This window comes from Pelophylax lessonae, assembly GCF_965119305.1.
Source record: "Pelophylax lessonae genome assembly, chromosome: 10".
In the NCBI taxonomy this organism is placed as follows: domain Eukaryota; kingdom Metazoa; phylum Chordata; class Amphibia; order Anura; family Ranidae; genus Pelophylax; species Pelophylax lessonae.
The window spans coordinates 41,354,003-41,375,140 of NC_138777.1; the positions used below are offsets into that span (position 1 = coordinate 41,354,003).

The window sequence follows — 21,138 nt, forward strand, 5'->3', positions numbered from 1 at the left end:
ATCTATTTACACTCGTATGGTGAGGCAGCGCATGCAATAATGGGCATTGCCACAATGCATTACAACTCACATTCTCTATGTGCATTGCCGTTCATTGTGAATGCCATCCCAATGTAATTGTCCAACACACCCCATTGTACAGAAGAGCCCAACGTAGCCCAATACGGTGTACAGTAAAGCCCAATACATCCCATTGTACAGTAGATCCCAATGCATTCTTTTGTATAGTAGAGCCCAAAAAATCCTATTGTACAGTAGAGCCCAACGCATCCCATTGTACAGTAGATCCCAATGCATCCCATTGTACAGTAGATCCCAATGCATTCTATTGTATAGTAGAGCCCAACTAATCCCATTGTACAGTAGATCCCATTGCATCCCATTGTACAGTAGATCCCAATGTATTCTATTGTATAGTAGAGCCCAACGAATCCCATTGTACAGTAGATCCCAATGCATTCTATTGTATAGTAGAGCCCAACGAATCCTATTGTACAGTAGATCCCATTGCATTCTATTGTATAGTAGAGCCCAACTAATCATATTGTACAGTAGATCCCATTGCATCCCATTGTACAGTAGATCCCAATGCATTCTATTGTATAGTAGAGCCCAACTAATCCCATTGTACAGTAGATCCCATTGCATTCTATTGTACAGTAGATCCCAATGCATTCTATTGTATAGTAGAGCCCAACGAATCCCATTGTACAGTAGATCCCACTGCATTCTATTGTATAGTAGAGCCCAACGAATCCTATTGTACAGTAGATCCCAGTGCGTCCCATTGTACAGTAGATCCCAATGTATTCTATTGTATAGTAGAGCCCAACTAATCCAATTGTACAGTAGATCCCATTGCATTCTATTGTATAGTAGAGCCCAACAAATCCTATTGTACAGTTGTCAGGAAAGAGCTCACCTGCTGGTGGCACTGTAGCTCCCAGATCCATAAGCTGCAGTTCCAGTGTCCACCAGCGGGTGTCTCTCAGTAGTCAGAAGCGAACATCTTATGCAATCAGTCATCACCTGATGCTGGTTGCAGGAAGTATATTTAAACCCTGTGTATGCTTCTTCTCACTGCCTTGGTATTGTCTCCATGTGCGCCTGACCTGCATGCCTGTGTCCCTGTATCCTGATCCTGGACTCTGATCCTGACCCTGACCCTGACCCTGCAGCCTGATTCCTTCCTTCCTGTTTGCTTACTCCATCTCCTGCAACCCTCTCTCTGTTCTGTCTTGCTCCCAGCTCCCTCTGCTTGATCTCCCGTGTATGACCCCGGCTCTGTTTCTATTACTATTCATTTATCCTGTTTTGTATATATTTGGTTTGAGCAGTTGTTTGCTGTGTGTCACTATTGTTTGGGTATCTGATTGGATTTACACAGTTATAGTTTTCTGGAGGTGCGTTTACATTTGTGTTATTCACTTATTTTTAAATAAATTATATTCTTTACACCTTAATTATGTCTAATGTTCTCTGTGTCAGTCCACACATTTCTGGTCACACTGTTGCTGACAGAATACCAAGGCCCGTCCTGACCAGAAGTGGCTGCACAGAGAAGCCATCTTAGCTCTGTTGTTTGTGGCAAGATGCATCTTGAGGAGGTAATTTACTTTTCTTTGCTGGTGACAGAGGAAAAGGAATACTGCTGCCAGATATTAAAGGAGTGGGCCAGGGACCAGCTGTTAGAATGCATTCGTCTTGCTCATTCCCTAGTTGATCAGGGCAGGATGCTGTTTGATGATGTTCAGCCATTGATTCAAGTTTGTGCAGAGTTGGCTTTGTCCAGTATTCCTAAAGAAAGTGATGACTTTTCTCCCCCCTTTAGTATGGCTCAGGTAGAATCACTGGTATGGTTATTGGAGGATGACTCCTCTTATTTCTTTGAGCACTATTCAGCATGTTCCCAACAGGTGCTAGTACATTGTATTAATGCAGTGCAGTCTCTTGTCAGACAGGCAGAGTGTAAACTGAATCTTGTTCAACCGTTATTACAAGCATGGTCAGATATATTGCACTCAGCTTCAGTCAGTTTGCAACAACCCCTTCCTACTGCTAGACACCTGCCTGCTCAAACATCTCTCTCTCCATCACCCACAGCAACCACAGTTGCAGCCCAGTTTACCCTTCTACCAACCATATGTCAGTACCCTGTTCCCACTTGCTGCACCTACCCTGCCTTTAACTCCTTGAAGCTTACCTCTTCTCCACTGTCTGCACCAATCCTTCAGAAATCCTCCTTAGTTACTGCTCCCTCTTTTTCAAAATCCCCCAGCTTTTCTTTGCTACCAGCTGCTCCCCCTACTCACAGCCCTGTGTTCACATGCAGAACCTCAGTGGCAAAACCCAAAAAGAAACGAAAGTTTTTCCCAACTTGCAAAATCTTGCCACTATCCAATTGTGCATCCACACCAGCGGATCTGCTCCAGCCTGCATCCATGCCTGCTTCCACGCCAGCGGATCTACCCCAGCCTGCTTCCACGCCAGCCGATCTGCTTCAGCTTGCTTCCACACTAGCCGATCTGCCTGCATCCACGCCAGTGGATCTGCTCCATCCTGCATCCACGCCAGCGGATCTGCCTGCTTCCACGCCAGCGGATCTGCCTGCTTCCACGCCAGCCGATCTGCTCCAGCCTGCATCCACGCCAGCCGATCTGCTCCAGCCTGCATCCACGCCAGACGATCTGCTCCAGCCTGCATCCACACCAGCCAATCTGCCTGCATCCACGCCAGCCGATCTGCTCCAGCTTGCTTCCACGCCAGCCGATCTGCTCCAGCCTGCTTCCACGCCAGCCGATCTGCTCCAGCCTGCTTCCACGCCAGCCGATCTGCTCCAGCTTGCTTCCACGCCAGCCGATCTGCTCCAGCTTGCTTCCACGCCAGCTGATCTGCTCCAGCTTGCTTCCACGCCAGCCGATCTGCTCCAGCCTACTTCCACGCCAGCCGAACTGCTCCAGCCTGAAGTTCTGGTCCCTTTTGTCCAGCCTGAAGTTCTGGTCCCTTTTGTCCAGCCTGAAGTTCTGGTCCCTTTTGCCCAGCCTGAAGTTCTGGTCCCTTTTGCCCAGCTTGAAGTTCCGGTCCCTGCTGCCCAGCTTGAAGTTCCGGTCCCTGCTGCCCAGCTTGAAGTTCCGGTCCCTGCTGCCCAGCTTGAAGTTCCGGTCCCTGCTGCCCAGCTTGAAGTTCCGGTCCCTGCTGCCCAGCTTGAAGTTCCGGTCCCTGCTGCCCAGCTTGAAGTTCCGGTCCCTGCTGCCCAGCTTGAAGTTCCGGTCCCTGCTGCCCAGCTTGAAGTTCCGGTCCCTGCTGCCCAGCTTGAAGTTCCGGTCCCTGCTGCCCAGCTTGAAGTTCCGGTCCCTGCTGCCCAGCTTGAAGTTCCGGTCCCTGCTGCCCAGCTTGAAGTTCCGGTCCCTGCTGCCCAGCTTGAAGTTCCGGTCCCTGTTGCCCAGCTTGAAGTTCCGGTCCCTGTTGCCCAGCTTGAAGTTCCGGTCCCTGCTGCCCAGCTTGAAGTTCCGGTCCCTGCTGCCCAGCTTGAAGTTCCGGTCCCTGCTGCCCAGCTTGAAGTTCCGGTCCCTGCTGCCCAGCTTGAAGTTCCGGTCCCTGCTGCCCAGCTTGAAGTTTCGGTCCCTGTTGCCCAGCTTGAAGTTTCGGTCCCTGTTGCCCAGCTTGAAGTTTCGGTCCCTGTTGCCCAGCTTGAAGTTTCGGTCCCTGTTGCCCAGCTTGAAGTTTCGGTCCCTGTTGCCCAGCTTGAAGTTTCGGTCCCTGTTGCCCAGCTTGAAGTTTCGGTCCCTGTTGCCCAGCTTGAAGTTTCGGTCCCTGTTGCCCAGCCAAAGGGGCAGGTGCCCAATGCCCAGCCTGTCTCTGGACATCCTGTCCCTAACAACCTGCCTGCCTCTGATGGTCTGCTGCTCGATGACACGTCTACCCCTAGGGATCTGCTGTCTGACAACCTGCCTTCTTCTGCCTCTGATCCGGTGACAGATGTCCAGCCTGATGATCCCATGCTTGATGTCCAGCATGCGTCTGATGATCCTTTTACCATTGACCAGCCTGATCTTACTTCTCTTCTACTTACCACCCAGCCGGGTTCTACTGACTCAATACCAGCTGCTCGGTTGGACTGTCATGCAAAAACAAAGTGTTCACCTGCTAATGGGTTTGAAAGCTCTGAGTCCTCGCATGCTTTATATGGGTTACCTGTTTGGCCTGAAATCCGTTTGTCGGTTGCCTCGGTTGAGTCCCTCTGGCAGAGTGTTGTTCCTATGGCTCCAAAGCCTGGTGGTCCGGACATGCCCATGGTAACTAGTAGCTGCATTTGCCTTCATGGCCCTGGTCATGGTAAGCTCCTGGGGAATGGAGGGGTACTATCTGTGCCTCTCCATGATCCGGATGCGCTTGCCCCAGCTTTGGGTGCACTAGGGGACCCGGGTCAGGTAACCAGTGCCTCAGAGATACCTAGGTGGCTTTTGAAGTGCAGAGTAAGTCCTGGCTTCTCGGCCTTTTGGCTAAGATCAAGTGTAGTATCTGTTCTTATCAGTTGGTATGGACCCTGAGGGTTAGTATCGGCAGGGGCTGAAATGAACCGGGGCGCTCCAGACGTCACTGGGGGACCGGGAAGTAGGCACTGTCAGAGAAAGCCGGATGGGTCCGCTGCCTTCTGATTTGAATAGGTCCGACCCTATCAGTTTGAAGGGAGCAAGAAAGCTGGGAAATGACGGTTAGTATTGCTCCTGGATGTGATTGGTGAGGAACGTGGGCGGCGGTGGGCGGGCCTTTTCCTCCTGGGTTGAATCTGGCCTTGCAAAAGGCTTGTCCCCAGTTGTAGGCAGGCTCTCCCTAAGCTGTACATGTTCCAAACCTCCTGGTAGGTAAGGGCTGCACTCGGTCTGGCCATTGGGCCGGGATAGAGAAAGCCCGTAGTGCAAGTGCCCCTGGGGTGGCAGCCCAGGGGTGCCTTGATTTCTCACTGGTGAGGGGCAGCTCGCCTGAGTTATTTTGGCACCTTGGTCACTGCACTATGCACACTTTTTCCGCACCTGCCTCTTGGGACAGGCCTTTTGGCTTGCACCAGAGGAATTTTTTATTCCGGCTGGAAGGCCTGCCTTGGTTCCTCACATGGCACCATAGCACTTTCCCCACTTCCCCTCCCCCACTTTTTGTTTTGTTTGTCTCTTTTTCTTTGTAGTTTGTCACCTGCACTATCACCTTTGTCTTCTTTATTTTGCACGACTTGTAGGGTGTGGGTCCTCGGGCCCTACCTTAAGTCTTGGGAGGGGGTGGATATGGCCTTTTGGCTAAGTCCGCCCTCTCTCATGGGGTCTCCCTTCGGGGGAGCCCCACTTAGTACTCGGTGGGGGCTGTTTCGGCAGTCCCCCTGAAGAACGGGGTCGGTCTGGTTTCGGCCAGACAGACCATGAGTACCTTAATCCCTGTCAGGAGTCTTGCGCCCCGGGGGAATGAGGTTTGGGTCCTACCTCCTCGGAGGGAAGACCACTAGTTTCGCACACCCTGTGCACTTTTTGTGTTCTCACTTTGTGTGTGTGCACTTTTTTATGCACCGGGTGGAGTCTTTTGAGTGTGTTGCACACGCTACGGGCTATAAAAAAAAAAAAAAAAAAAAAAAGTAAGTCCTGGAAACCAGGCAAGCTACTTGGTTATGGCGAGACACTTCTGTGTCAGAGTTCTGGTATTGTCACATGACCCCATGGCTAAGTCTGCAGGCAACTCGTGGGACCCCAGCAATGGGGTACCTGCTGTTCTGAGGGACTTGAAGTATCAAATTCTGTACATGTCAGAGGATCTGGCCAGCAGGACACCCAGCCAGTTGCTTGACCTCAGCGGTGGGATACCCAGTCAGTCACCTGACCCAGGCGGTGGGACACTTTGCCTATTGTTGGATCTTGGCAATGGGGCATCTCGCTTGGAACCCGGCACTTCTTCAGCCTACAAGGAACTTTTGCTCTGGATTTGTGCAGCAAATGACTGTCTTTTATGGACTGGTTTAGCTAGGGTTTTTTGGAGCGTCCTGAGGCCGCTCCTTAGAGGGGGGGTACTGTCAGGAAAGAGCTCACCTGCTGGTGGCACTGTAGCTCCCAGATCCATAAGCTGCAGTTCCAGTGTCCACCAGCGGGTGTCTCTCAGTAGTCAGAAGCGAACATCTTATGCAATCAGTCATCACCTGATGCTGGTTGCAGGAAGTATATTTAAACCCTGTGTATGCTTCTTCTCACTGCCTTGGTATTGTCTCCATGTGCGCCTGACCTGCATGCCTGTGTCCCTGTATCCTGATCCTGGACTCTGATCCTGACCCTGCAGCCTGATTCCTTCCTTCCTGTTTGCTTACACCGTCTCCTGCAACCCTCTCTCTGTTCTGTCTTGCTCCCAGCTCCCTCTGCTTGATCTCCCGTGTATGACCCCGGCTCTGTTACTATTACTATTCATTTATCCTGTTTTGTATATATTTGGTTTGAGCAGTTGTTTGCCGTGTGTCACTATTGTTTGGGTGTCTGATTGGATTTACACAGTTATAGTTTTCTGGAGGTGCGTTTACATTTGTGTTATTCACTTATTTTTAAATAAATTATATTCTTTACACCTTAATTATGTCTAATGTTCTCTGTGTCAGTCCACACATTTCTGGTCACACCTGTTGCTGACAACAGTGGAGCCCAATACATCCCATTGTACAGTAGATCCCAATGCATCCTATTGTAAAGTGGAGCCCAATGCATCCCATTGTACAGTATAGACCAACACACCCCAGCACAATGTATAGAGTCAAAAGCACCCACAATGCATTGTGCAGCAGAGCCTAACACACACCAGCACATGTACCACGCATTGTGGTGTGCTACGTTATTTTAAAAAAGGGTCATTTATATTTTTTAATCTGTTGTGTTGCACTAGGAGCCCAATCATAATCATTTTGTTGTGTATATTGTAAAATGTATTTAAGGTAGGCCATAGATTATTATGGGTAAAAGGAAAGAAATTAGTTTGATTCCTTCATCAACAAAGTCAGTGTTGATGGGGGAATCCCTCCTGCAGCTCTCGCTATTGTATTCTGCTGGTGGGCAGCCTTCCCTGCCAGCAAAACACAATGATTAACACAATGCTGCTGAATGATCAATAGATCAACTTGTGTACAACCAGGTTGCCCATACATGGATTGAAGTTTGTCTGGTCCCAGCTGAACCGGCCGAATTTCAATCCATGTATGGCCAGCTAACTGTCCCTTCTTTGGTCAGATATGTAGTCCTCTATATTAAATGCAATACTTAGGCCCCGTTCACACTGGGGCGACGCTACTTGCCGGGGCGACCTCATAAGTCGCGGCGCGTTGCTCGCACCGCGACCTCGGAGCGGCCGGCACGGACTTCATAACATTGAAGTCTATGGCGGTCACCTCCGGGTCGCCCCAAAGAAGCTCCAGACCCTTTTTCTGAGTCGGAGCGACTTGTGTCGCTCCTATTAGAACGGGTCCGCAGCTTCTCTATGGAAGGCGACCTACGGCGACCTGTCAGGCGACCAGGTCGCCTGACAGGTCACCCCAGTGTGAACGGGGACTTAACTACCAAAAGTCTTACACAACACCAAACCTTTCACACAAACCTTTGTAATAACAAATTATTGTTTTAGAAAGTCGGTATAAAGGAAACATTGGAATGAAAAAAAGGACTTTTGGGTTTAGCCAATCATTTTTTGCTTATTAATTCTTCATGGGCCACATAACTGGGGGCATAGAAGGGGTGTGACCTTTGCCTATACACTTAGTGCTAACGGGTGTCCCTCTTTCCCATCTCTGAAGGTTGGGAGGTATTCAACAGAGCAGCTTAAAATAGAGAGGCAAACATGTAAAAAGCAACTTAGAGCTCCACCTGCTGGCTGGAAATGTAAGTAGAAAATATCCATAAATAATATGCAGCATTTTATAGTTAACTAAAAAAAGGCGCACACATATATACAATGTGTGTGTGTATATATATATATATATATATATTCATGTACACTTCCGTTTGCAAAATCTAGAAATGAAAGTCTTCAGCTTACCTGTAGGGGAATTCCAATGCAAATGTGAATCAGAGAGGCCAAGAGAACCAAAGAAACCCTCCTGATGCCCATCCTGCAGTAGATATCTTCAATCAGATAGATCTTGGTAAACTTGTGCTGTGCAGAACTTGTCTTCTTCTGCTTGTCACCATCAAGATGCCCCGTTTATATTCACATTCTGGCCAATAAAACAGCCAATGAGCTGCTAGTACTGCGCTGACATGTCACATAGTATAGGGCCCGGGGCCATCCTTGGGAGGCAGCAGTGGGCAAGGAAGGGGAGCCGATTAACCAAATCATTTTGTATGTAGTGATTATGACTTTTCATCCTCTAAACATGGAACAAACCAACATTTTCCCATTGATACTGATAATTGGCACATCCAGGGTGGGCCAGGGAGAGGCTTCACTGCTCAGAAATCCTTACATTAGACAAAGAATGTCACACAGATCACAGGTGTTCATTTAAAGGACACGTACCTGATCACTACAATCTCAAATAAGCTTTAAGGCATAAAAGTCATTTTAAAGGTATTTTCAACATTTTTAAATCTGCTGCTTAATAAAACCCAATAATCGTGCCATGAAGGATCTTGTTATGGGGTGACAGCGCCCGGTCCTTGTCCCTGCATTGTCACCCTGTCACACACTCCTTTTAAGGAGAATACAAATGTACAAAAATTAAAACATTTAACAAAATGAAAAAATGTAAAACATTAAATAAATTTAAAAAAGAATGTAAAAAAATGAACAGGTATTGCCCACCATTGTCGCCATAAGAAAAGGTACCTTAAAAAACGTCATGCAGCCCTGTCATACGCTCTCTCAAAGGAGAATACAAACAGCCATAGCAACATACAAATTTAACAAATTTTATCAAAATGTAAAACCTTAAATAAATTTACAAAAATATAAAAAAATGAACTCTCCCAAAGAAGAACAGAAGTGGTCATGCTGACATGCAAAAAAAAAAAAAAAACTATATACAGTGCCTTGCGAAAGTATTCGGCCTCCTTGAACTTTGCGACCTTTTGACACATTTCAGGCTTCAAACATAAAGATATAAAACTGTAATTTTTTGTGAATAATCAACAACAAGTGGGACACAATCATGAAGTGGAACGAAATTTATTGGATATTTCAAACTTTGTTAACAAATAAAAAACTGAAAAATTGGGCGTGCAAAATTATTCAGCCCCTTTACTTTCAGTGCAGCAAACTCTCTCCAGAAGTTCAGTGAGGATCTCTGAATGATCCAATGTTGACCTAAATGACTAATGATGATAAATAGAATCCACCTGTGTGTAATCAAGTCTCCGTATAAATGCACCTGCACTGTGATAGTCTCAGAGGTCCGTTTAAAGCGCAGAGAGTATCATGAAGAACAAGGAACACACCAGGCAGGTCCGAGATACTGTTATGGAGATGTTTAAAGCTGGATTTGGATACAAAAAGATTTCCCAAGCTTTAAACATCCCAAGGAGCACTGTGCAAGCGATAATATTGAAATGGAAGGAGTATCAGACCACTGCAACTCTACGAAGACCTGGCCGTCCCTCTAAACTTTCAGCTCATACAAGGAGAAGACTGATCAGAGATGCAGCCAAGAGGCCCATGATTACTCTGGATGAACTGCAGAGATCTACAGCTGAGGTGGGAGACTCTGTCCATAGGACAACAATCAGTCGTATACTGCACAAATCTGGCCATTATGGAAGAGTGGCAAGAAGAAAGACATTTCTTAAAGATATCCATAAAAAGTGTTGTTTAAAGTTTGCCACAAGCCACCTGGGAGACACCAAACATGTGGAAGAAGGTGCTCTGGTCAGATGAAACCAAAATCAAACTTTTTGGCAACAATGCAAAACGTTATGTTTGGCGTAAAAGCAACACAGCTCATCACCCTGAACACACCATCCCCACTGTTAAACATGGTGGTGGCAGCATCATGTTTGGGCCTGCTTTTCTTCAGCAGGGACAGGGAAGATGGTTAAAATTGATGGGAAGATGGATGGAGCCAAATACAGGACCATTCTGGAAGAAAACCTGATGGAGTCTGGAAAAGACCTGAGACTGGGATGGAGATTTGTCTTCCAACAAGACAATGATCCAAAACATAAAGCAAAATCTACAATGGAATGGTTCACAAATAAACATATCCAGGTGTTAGAATGGCCAAGTCAAAGTCCAGACCTGAATCCAATCAAGAATCTGTGGAAAGAACTGAAAACTGCTGTTCACAAACGCTCTCCATCCAACCTCACTGAGCTCGAGCTGTTTTGTAAGGAGGAATGGACAAAAATTTCAGTCTCTCGATGTGCGATGATAGAGACATACCCCAAGCGACTTACAGCTGTAATCGCAGAAAAAGGTGGCGCTACAAAGTATTAACTTAAGGGGGCTGAATAATTTTGCACGCCCAATTTTTCAGTTTTTTATTTGTTAAAAATGTTTGAAATATCCAATAAATTTCGTTCCACTATATATATATATATATATATATATATATATATATATATACTGTGTATATATAATTATATATGTAGCACCCTACAGGTAGGTGCTAGGCAAATGCATGGTGGGCCTTGTCTGCCTAACAGCAGGGCCATGATTTATTTTTGGTCAGGGTGTCAGGGCTTCCAGGTGTGCCTGCTGAGAGGGGAGTCTCCCCACTGGCTCCTGTGAGAGGCTTCTCATAGGGCAGTGTGGGAAGCCCAATCAGGGGACACATTCAGGCTTATAACTACCCCAGAAGGCAGATTAGGCTGCAAGGGATTCTGGGAGTGGGTATAAGTTTGAGGGAGGCACGTGACTCGGCGTATTTGGCGGGAGCAGAGTCCCAGGAGGGAGAGAACGGCTGTCTCTCCTCCTGTCTGAGGAAGCGGATGTCTCAGGGTGTCGCCTGAGAATCCAGAGAGTGCTGAGTTGAGCTGAGGGGGATCCGGTGTGCCGAGAGCCTGCGGAGAGCGAGAGGGGTCCAGTCCCAGGAAAACCTACACATGTTGTGAGTACTGAGGATTGCCCCTGGGGGTCTGCTTGAAGTGTTAGAGGGGACCACTCCGGAGATGGTTCTAGGATCCAGCCATCAGCTAGCTGAAAAGGGGGTACCTAGGTAGAGGACCCTGAAGTGACATAGGGTGTACCTAGTCAGGGGACCCTGAAGAGTTAAAGGGGGCACCTGCAGTTTGGGCCCTGAAGAGACAGTGTACAGTGTATTAGTTAAGAGTTGCAGCCATACAGGAGCTCACAACAGTCTACCTCAAGCCAGTGCAAGACTGGAGGAAGTAGCCAGTGACTTTGCAGTGCAGCAGTGTCAGAAGTTCACTACTTTACAGTCCTGGATCTTATGGACTTAAAGTCGAGGTTCCAGCGCTTCTTTCAAGTTACAGTGTTTTTCAAGCATCAGTGAGCGTTGGATGGTGTCGGCTGGCGTCAAGACCGCGTTAACAGACATTTTCTGAGAAAGTCCCAAGTTATCACTAGTTGAACCTTAAGGAGTATCCCACTCATTCCCTTCTCCCATCCCCAACAAAATCAATAAAAACCACAAACAAAGATGCCGGAGTTATCGCTGCTTCAGTTCTCACACCCAGGGTCGCAGCTCACATGGGCTGGAGAGGTAACCGGTAACAATGGCAGACCATGATGATGGGTCTGCCATCAGTACCGGTACTCTCCCCAGCCCATGTGAGCTGTGACCCTGGGTGTGAGAACTGAAGCAGCGACAACTCCGGCATCTTTGTTTGTGGTTTTTATTGATTTTGTAGGGGATGGGAGAAGGGAATGAGTGGGATACTCATTGAGGCTTAACTATACACAATTGGGACTTTAGCCTTGAAAAGTGCCCGTTGGCGCTTCCTTAATGCCAGCCGGCGCCTGCCAACGCTCACTAACGCTCAGAATAACTTGATGAACACAGAAGTGCTGAATCCTTGACTGTTAGTCCAGAAGATCCAGGACTGAATACTCTAGAACTGTTTAGCTGTGTAAGTCACTGAATACTGTCCTCCGCTTTGGCTAGCTTGAGGTAGTATGAAGTAGAACTCTGTAGAACTGTGTTAGCAACTGACACACACTCTGTACTATTCAGGGACCAAATGTAGGTACCCCCTTGGACTTGAACTCTTCAGGGTCCACTGACTATGTACCCCCTCTGTATCTTCAGGGTCCTCAACCTAGGCACCCCCTTTACAGCTAGCTGATGACTGGATCCCAGAATCTCTTCCAGAGTGGTCCCCTCTGACACAAGGCAGACCCCCAGGGGCAATTCTCAGTACTCACGACCTGTGTAGGCTTTCCTGAGACTGGACCCCTCTCGCTCTCCGCAGATTCTCGGCACACCGGATCCCCTCAGCTCACTCTGCTCACTCCGGATATTCAGGCGACACCCCGAACTATCCGCTTCCTCAGACAGGAAGAGAGAGACAGCCGTACTCTCCCTCCTGGGACTCTGCTCCCGCCAAAAGACACCCTGTCACGCACTTCCCCCAAACTTATACCCACTCCCAGAATCCTTTGCAGCCTAATCTGCCTTCTGGGGTAGTTACAAGCTGGGGTGTGTCCCCTGATTGGGCTTCCCACACTGCCCTATGAGAAGCCAAAGGAGCCAGTGGGGATACTTCTCCCCTCAGCAGGCACATCTGGAAGCCCTGACACCCTACCTAACAAATCACAGCCCTGCTGTTAGGCAGACAAGGCCCACTATATCTCTACCTAGCACGTACCTGTAGGGTGCTACATCTATATATATATATATATATATATATATATATATATATATATATATATAATTTTTTTAATATTATTACAAATTTAAATTAATAAAAAAAAATAACAGGCATAGTCCACCATGGTCACCATTAGGAAACACACGCTGAGAAATGCAAATAAGCCCTGTTATACATTCTACCAAAGGAGAATAAATTGATCATGCTGACACAAAACAAATAAATAATTAAAAAAAATGAAAATATTATATTTTTTAAAAATAAAAAACACAGAGCAATGCCATTCAGGCTATCTCTGAATTGCGTGTAGGCAGAATGTAGCTGCAAATAGGCCAGGGGAGTTCAGCAATTTTGAGTTGCAACAAATGATAAAGATAAAAGTTTTTTATTAGGGAAAAAACATGAAAAGTGTTTATGCTAAACAGAGCTTTAGCAAACTAAGGGGGAGATTTACTAAAACTGGAGCTCAGAAAACCTGGTGAGGCTATGCTTAGTACCCAATCAGCTTCCAGGTTTTATTGTCAAAGATTTATTTAACAAGCGGAAGTTAGAAGCTGATTGGTTACTATGCACAGCTGTACCAGCTTCTGTGTGCACCAGTTTTAGTAAATCTCCCCCAAATTCGTGTTTTGCTTTTACATGTGTACTATAGGTGAAAAGTTTTATAAGGATTGGGAACACACCGGGGTGGATTTACTAAAGTCAAATAGACTGTGCACTTTGTAAGTGCAGTTGCACTCATTTTCCCCAGAGCTAGTAAAGTAAATGCAGTGAAGCTCTGCTGATTTCCATCATCCAATCATGTGAAAGCAAAAAATGTTTTTTTTTTTTTTAATTTTCCATGGACTTGTGTGGGTATACTTTACAAAGTGAAGTTTTACCATATTTACATTTACTAAGGAAAATGCCTTTAGTAAATCTACCCCACTGCATCTTACTATATGGCCGTACAATTCTATTATTGAAGCTGCGTAAACATCCAAGTCCAATGTCAACAAATTTTATTTTTTGCTAAATTCTTTATTAATGTAAGAAGCACTGGTAATCCTGTACAGCATCAAAAAGGATATCATCGTCATGACCTAACATAGTATGCTGAATCACATAGATGTACAGAAAATGGAGTCCTTGTCTCTCTCTCCACTACTCCCACAATTTCCTGCTTCCTCTATGCCTTCTTCCTTCTTTTTCCTTAGCTCCTTCTCCGCTACTCCCACCACTCTTTGGCCTACTGTGCCCTCTCCTTGTCTTTCCTTCCTCTTCTACTCCTTGTTGTTCCTTCTTGCTCCCTCCATGCTACTCCCATCACTCTTTGGCCTGCTCTGCTCTCTGCATGTCCTTCCTTCCTCCTCTACTCTTTGTTCCTTCTTTCTCCTTGGCTCCCTCTACTCCACTTCCAAAAATCGGTCTTTCCTTCCTCCTATACACCTTATTCCTTCTGTTTCCTTGGCTGGATCTCTGCTACTCCCACCAATCTATGGATTACTGTACTCTTCATGTCTTTCTTTCCCCCTCTACTTCTTGTTTCTTCTTTCTCCTTGGCCCCCTCTCCGCTACTCCCACCACTCTATGGCCTACTGTGCTCTTCACATACCTTTGCTTCCTCCTCTACTCCTTGTTCCTTCCTTCTCACTGGCTCTCTCCCCATTACTCCCATCACTCTATAGCCTACTGTGTTCTACCCAAGTCTTTACTTCCTTGTCTACTCCTTGTGTTTTCTTTTTACTTGGCTCCCTCTCCGCTACTCCCACCACTCTTTGGCCTACTGTGCCCTCTCCTTGTCTTTCCTTCCTCTTCTACTCCTTGTTCCTTCTTGCTTCCTCCATGCTACTCCCACCACTCTTTGGCCTGCTCTGCTCTCTTCATGTCCTTCCTTCCTCCTCTACTCTTTGTTCCTTCTTTCTCCTTGGCTCCTTCTACTCTACTCCCACAAATCTGTCTTTCCTTCCTCCTCTACACCTTATTCCTTCTGTTTCCTTGGCTGCCTCTCTGCTACTCCCACCAATCTATGGATTACTGTACTCTTCACGTATTTCTTTCCCCCTCTACTCCTTATTTCTTCTTTCTCCTTGGCTCCCTCTCCGCTACTCCCACCACTCTATGGCCTACTGTGCTCTTCACATACCTTTGCTTCCTCCTCTACTCCTTGTTCCTTCCTTCTCACTGGCTCTCTCCCCATTACTCCCATCACTCTATAGCCTACTGTGTTCTACCCAAGTCTTTACTTCCTTGTCTACTCCTTGTGTTTTCTTTTTACTTGGCTCCCTCTCCGCTACTCCCACCACTCTATGGCCTACTGTGCCCTTCACATATATTTTCTTCCTCCTCTACTAATTGTTCCTTTTTTCTCCCTGGCTTTCTCTCCACTACTCCCACCACTCTATGGCCTACTGTGGCCTTCACATATATTTTTTCCCTCCTCTACAAAGCGTTCCTTTTTTCTCCCTGGCTTTCTCTCCACTACTCCCACCACTCTATGGCCTACTGTGCTTTTCACATGTCTTTCTTTCCTCCTCTACTCCTTGTTCCTTCTTTTTCTCTGGATCCCCCTCCATTACTGTCACCACTACTATGTTCTGTGCATATCTTTCCTTTCTGCTGTAATCCTTGTTCTTTCTTTCTCCTTGGCTCCCTCTCCACTACTCCCACAACTTTGTCTTTCCTTCCTCCTCTATGCCTTCTTCTTTCTTTTTCCTTAGCTGCCTCTCTGGTTCTTCCACAATTCTATGACATACTGTGCTCTCCGCATGTCTTTCTTTCCTCCTCTAGTCCTTATTCGTTCTATCTCCTTGGCTCTCTTTTTGCTTATCGGACCACTCCTTGGCTCTCTTCCCATCACTCCCATCACTCTATGGCCTACTGTGCTCTTCATATATCTTTCCTTCCTTCTCTACTTCTTGTTCCTTCTATTTCTTTGGCTCCCTTTCACCTGCTACCACCATTCTATGTCCTACTGTACTTTCTTTGTGTGCATACCTTTCCGTCCTCCTCTACTCCTTGTTCCTTCTTTCTGCTTGACACCTTCTCCGCTACTCCCACTACTCTTTGGCCTACTATGCTCTCCATGTTATACTTTACTCTTCCACTCCTTGTCCCTTCTTTATTTTTGCTCCCTCTGTGCTACTCCCACCAATCTTTGGCCTGCTGTGCTCTTTGCATGGCCTTTCTTCCTCCTTTACTCATTGTTCCTCCTTTCTCCTTGGCTTCCTATTTACTAGTCCCACAACTCTCTGGTCTACTGTGCTCTCTCTGCATGTGTTACTTTCTCCTCTACTCCTTATTCCATTTTTTCCTTGGCTTCATCAGCACTACTCCCAACACTCTATGGCCTACTGTTCCCTCTTTTTCTCTGGATCCCCCTCCGTTACTGTCACCATACTTTGGCCTACTGTGGTCTGTGCATATCTTTTCTTTCTGCTGTACTCCTTGTTCCTTCTTCCTCCATGGCTCCCTCTCCATTACTCCCACAACTTTGTCGTTCCTTCCTCCTCTACGACTTCTTCCTTCTTTTTCCTTGACTGCCTCTCTGATACTTTCACCACTCTATGGCCCAATGTGCTTTGCGTATGTCTTTCCTTCCTCCTCTACTCCTTATTCCTTTTGTCTCCTTGGCTCTCTTTTTGCTTATTAAACCACTCCTTGGCCTGTTGTTGTCTTCACATATCTTACCTTCTTCCTCCACTCCTTGTTCCTTCTTTCTCCTTGGCTCTCTCCCTACTACTGCCACCACTCTATGACTTACTGTGCTCTTTACATACTTTTTCTTCCTCTTCTACTCCTTGTTCCTGCTTTCTCACTGGCTCTCTTTCCACTACTCCATTCACTCTTCTGTGTTCTACCCATGTCTTTTCTTCCTTGTCTACTCCTTGTGCCTTCTTTTTCTTTGTCTCCCTCTTTGCTACTCCTACCACTCCTACAGCCTTACTGTGCCCCTCACATGTATTTCCTTCTTCCTCTATGCAAATTATGCTCATGTTGAATGTTCCCAAAGGTGCCACATCCCAAATATATAGCATAAAAAGAAATTCCCCTATTGGTGGGACTTTATAGGCACTTGATTATAACATATACACAAATTGAATTTCAAAAAATATTTATTAGAAAATTTAATACAGAAAGTTAAAAAATTGGCAAGCTGTGTAATACATCACATTAACAGATGGATAGTGACCACATGGCCCCAGGGTAAATACCCAACGCGTTTCGGAGTGTCAGTAATTACTCCTTCCTCAGGGGTGCCCTTGGAAAGTGGTATAATACACTGTGGTGATTTCGAACAAATAGCCTGCCCATAAATATTAAAAACAAGTAATCAGCGTGCTTCAGCCGAACATCAGGGGTGCCGTTTGAGAATGGTAGAAAAGATTCTGAGGTTGGACAAAGTCTTAGATATACAATTTCCGTATTGTGTGCTGGCCAGCCTGAATATGGGCTGGGTGGGGACAGCTGGAACCCAAGAAAATAGCAGTCCTTCTATGTATCCAGCTTTCACAACAAAATAGGTCCTTCAGCTCCCTGTGTTCCCGGCAAATGGGCAAGAGGTTGCCTGAGGAAGGAGTAATTACTGACACTCCAAAACGCGTCGGGTATTTACCCTGGGGCCATGTGGTCACTATCCATCTGTTAATGTGATGTATTACACAGCTTGCCAATTTTTCAACTTTCTGTATTAAATGTTCTAATAAACATTTTTTGAAATTCAATTTGTGTATATGTTATAATCAAGTGCCTATAAAGTCCCACCAATAGGGGAATTTCTTTTTTTTCCTTCTTCCTCTACTCCTTGTTTCTCCTTGGCTATCATTTCTACAATCCCATCACTCTATGGCCTATTGTGCGCTCCACTTTTTTTTTTCCTTCGGCTTTTCTCTTTGACCATTCCTTGTCTTTTTAGTTATCCATTCTTTTGCAGATCTTTTATTCCTGTTTTTTCTGCTTTCGTTGTAAAATAAAGGGACCTCAGAATCATTGTGCCTGGGTGTTTCCTTCACTTTAGACCGATATTCATAGTGTACCTTACATACCCTTCGATAGTCGCTTTTTTTCGTTATTGAGACGATACTTAAAATAGTTAAAGTGGTATTAAAGCCAGGTGAAAATAAGGTTAAAAAAAAAACAATGCAGCCACCACATTTATGGATTGGTAAGCTGCAATGTATTATTTTTTGTTTTGTTTTTGGGTATGTTACATCTTTGGGCTCTTTCACACGGACGTTCCGTATGTCCGTATATCACCCCATCCGTTTGCGGGTGATATACGGACATAATGCTTGTCAAGGGGATTGCAGAAGTCAGCGGATGACCATCCGCTGACATCCGATTTGCGTCCTTTCAGTTCTGTTCCGTTTTTTGGAACGGAACAGAACCCTATTTTTCTTCTGTTAAAAAAATGGAACTGATGCAAAAAATGGTGTCATCCGCTGACATCCGCAATCCCCATAGACTAACATTATGTCCGTATATCATCCGCAAACGGATGGGATGATATGCGGACTTACGGAGCGGATGACACAAGTGTCATCCGTGTCCGTAAAAAAAAAAAAAAGTGCCGCAGCGGACAAAAAAACGGAGCAGCCGTGTGAAAGAGGCCTTTAAAAGATTGTGCTCATATATGCTAAGATTTATTTCTACTAAGTAATACTAACTAAAAATAAAATTTGTTGGCATTGGACTTGGATGTTTACGCAGCTTCAATAATACAATCGTACGGCCATATAGTAAGACGCAGTGGGGTAGATTTACTAAAGGCAAATAGACTGTGAAGTTTGCAAGTGCAGTTTGCACTCATTTTCCTTAGTAAATGTAAATGTGGTAAAGCTTCACTTTGTAAAGTATAACCACACAAGTCCATGGAAAATTTAAAAGAAAAAAAAAAAAGATTTTTGCTTTTACATGATTGGATGATGGAAATCAGCAGAGCTTCACTGCATTTACTTTAGTAGCTCTGGGGAAAATGAGTGCAACTTCACTTACAAAGTGCAAAGTCTATTTGCCTTTAGTAAATGCACCCCCGTGTGTTCCCAATCCTTATAAAACTTTTCACCTATAGTACACATGTAATGAAAGCAAAACACAAATTTGGGGGAGATTTACTAAAACTGGTGCACACAGAAGCTGGTACAGCTGTGCATAGTAACCAATCAGCTTCTAACTTCCGCTTTTTCAATAAATCTTTGACAATAAAACCTGGAAGCTGATTGGGCATAGCTTCACCAGTTTCTGTGTGCTCCAGTTTTAGTAAATATCCCACCCCACTTAGTTTGCTAAAGCATAAACACTTTTCATGTTTTTTCCCAAATAAAATACTTTTATCTTTATCATTTGTTGCATCTCAAAATTGATGAACTCCCCTGGCCTATTTGCAGCTACATCCGGCCTACATGCATTTCAGAGATAGCCTGAATGGCATTTCTCATTGGTTTTTTTTTTTTTAAATAATATAATATTTTCATTTTTTAATTATTTGTTTTGTATCAGCATGATCATTTGATTCTCCTTTGGTAAAATGTATAACAGGGCTTATTTGCATTTCTCAGGGCGTGTTCCCTAATAGTGACAATGGTGGACTATGCCTATTATTTTTTTAAATTAATTTAAATTTTTATTAATATTAAATAAAAATAAATATATATATATATATATATATATATATATATATATATATATATACTGTGTGTGTGTATATTATATATATATATATACTGTGTGTGTGTATATTATATATATATATATATATATATATATATACTGTGTGTGTGTATATTATATATATATATATATATATATATATATATATATATATATATATATATATATATATATAAATTAATTTTGTCTATTTATTTTTTTGCATGTCAGCATGACCACTTGTTTTCTTCTTTGGGGGAGTGTGTGACAGGGCTGCATGGCCTTCCTCACGGTATATTTTGATGATGCTGACAACAGTGGACTATGCCTGTTCATTTTTTTTTCCATTTTTAAAAATGTATTTAGGGCTTTACATTTTTAAATTTTGATAACATTTGTTAAATTTGTATGTTGCTATGGCTGTTTGTATTCTCCTTTTCTCTGTGTTTTATATTTTTAAATAATATAATATTTTCATTTTTTTAAATTCTTTATTTGTTTTGTGTCAGCATGATCATTTTATTCTCCTTTGGTAGAATGTATAACAGGGCCTATTTGCATTTCTCAGCGTGTTTTCTAATGGTGACAACGGTGGACTACGCCTGTTATTTTTTTAAATGAATTTAATTTTTAAATGAATTTTTAAATGAATTTTAATAATATAAAAAAAAAAATATATATACACATACATACTGTATGTATGTGTGTATATATATATATATATATATATATATATATATATATATATATATATATATATATATATATACATATACACACACATATAAACACAGTATATATATATATATATATATATATATATATACACACATATAAACACAGTATATATATATATATATATATACACACACACATATATAGATAGATAGATATTTTTTTGTGTTTATTTATATTTTTGCATGTTAGCATGACCACTTGTATTCTTCTTTGTGAGGGTTCATTTTTTTACATTTTTGTAAATTTATTTAAGGTTTTACATTTTTAAATTTTAATAAAATTTGTTAAATTTGTATGTTGCTATGGCTGTTTGTATCCTCCTTTGAGAGAGCGTATAACAGGGCTGCATGATGTTTTTTAAATTACCTTTTCTTATGATGACAATGGTGGGCTATACCTGTTCATTTTTTAACATTCTTTTTACATTTATTTAATTACATTTTTTCATTTTGTTAAATGTTTTAATTTTTGTACATTTGTATTCTCCTTAAAAGGGGTGTGTGACAGGGTGACAATGCAGGGACAAGGTCAGGGCACTGTCACCCCATAACAAGATCCTTCATGGCAGGATTATTGGGTTTTATTCTTTTATTAAGCAGCAGATTTAAAAATGTTGAAAATACTTTTAAAATGACTTTCATGCCTTAAAGCTTATTTGAGATTGTAGTGATCAGGTACGTGTCCTTTAAATGAACACCTGTGATCTGTGTAACATTCTTTGTCTAATGTAAGGATTTCTGAGCAGTGAAGCCTCTCCCTGGCCCACCCTGGATGTGCCAATTATCAGTATCAATGGGAAAATGTTGGTTTGTTCCACGTTTAGAGGATGAAAAGTCATAATCACTACATACAAAATGATTTGGTTAATCGGCTCCCCTTCCTTGCCCACTTCTGCCTCCCAAGGATGGCCCCGGGCCCTATACTATGTGACATGTCAGCGCAGTACTAGCATCTCATTGGCTGTTTTATTGGCCAGAATGTGAATATAAACGGGGCATCT

General features: G+C 44.0%; 1 protein-coding gene and 1 long non-coding RNA gene across 2 annotated transcripts in view; both read right to left on the reverse strand.

Moving 5' to 3' along the window:
- The window catches only part of LOC309565507 (embryonic protein UVS.2-like), a gene marked incomplete at both ends in the record, with an annotated part of 59,698 nt that extends 42,951 nt beyond the window's left edge, over positions 1-16,747 (reverse strand). Inside the window, one exon of the mRNA XM_082270477.1 lies at positions 16,532-16,747. Coding sequence (XP_082126603.1) covers positions 16,532-16,747 — 216 coding nt within the window. The remainder of the gene's footprint in view (positions 1-16,531) is intronic.
- The window catches only part of LOC309565207, a 1,884,446-nt gene that overhangs the window by 467,814 nt on the left and 1,395,494 nt on the right, over positions 1-21,138 (reverse strand). The gene's annotated exons all lie outside the window — the stretch shown is intronic.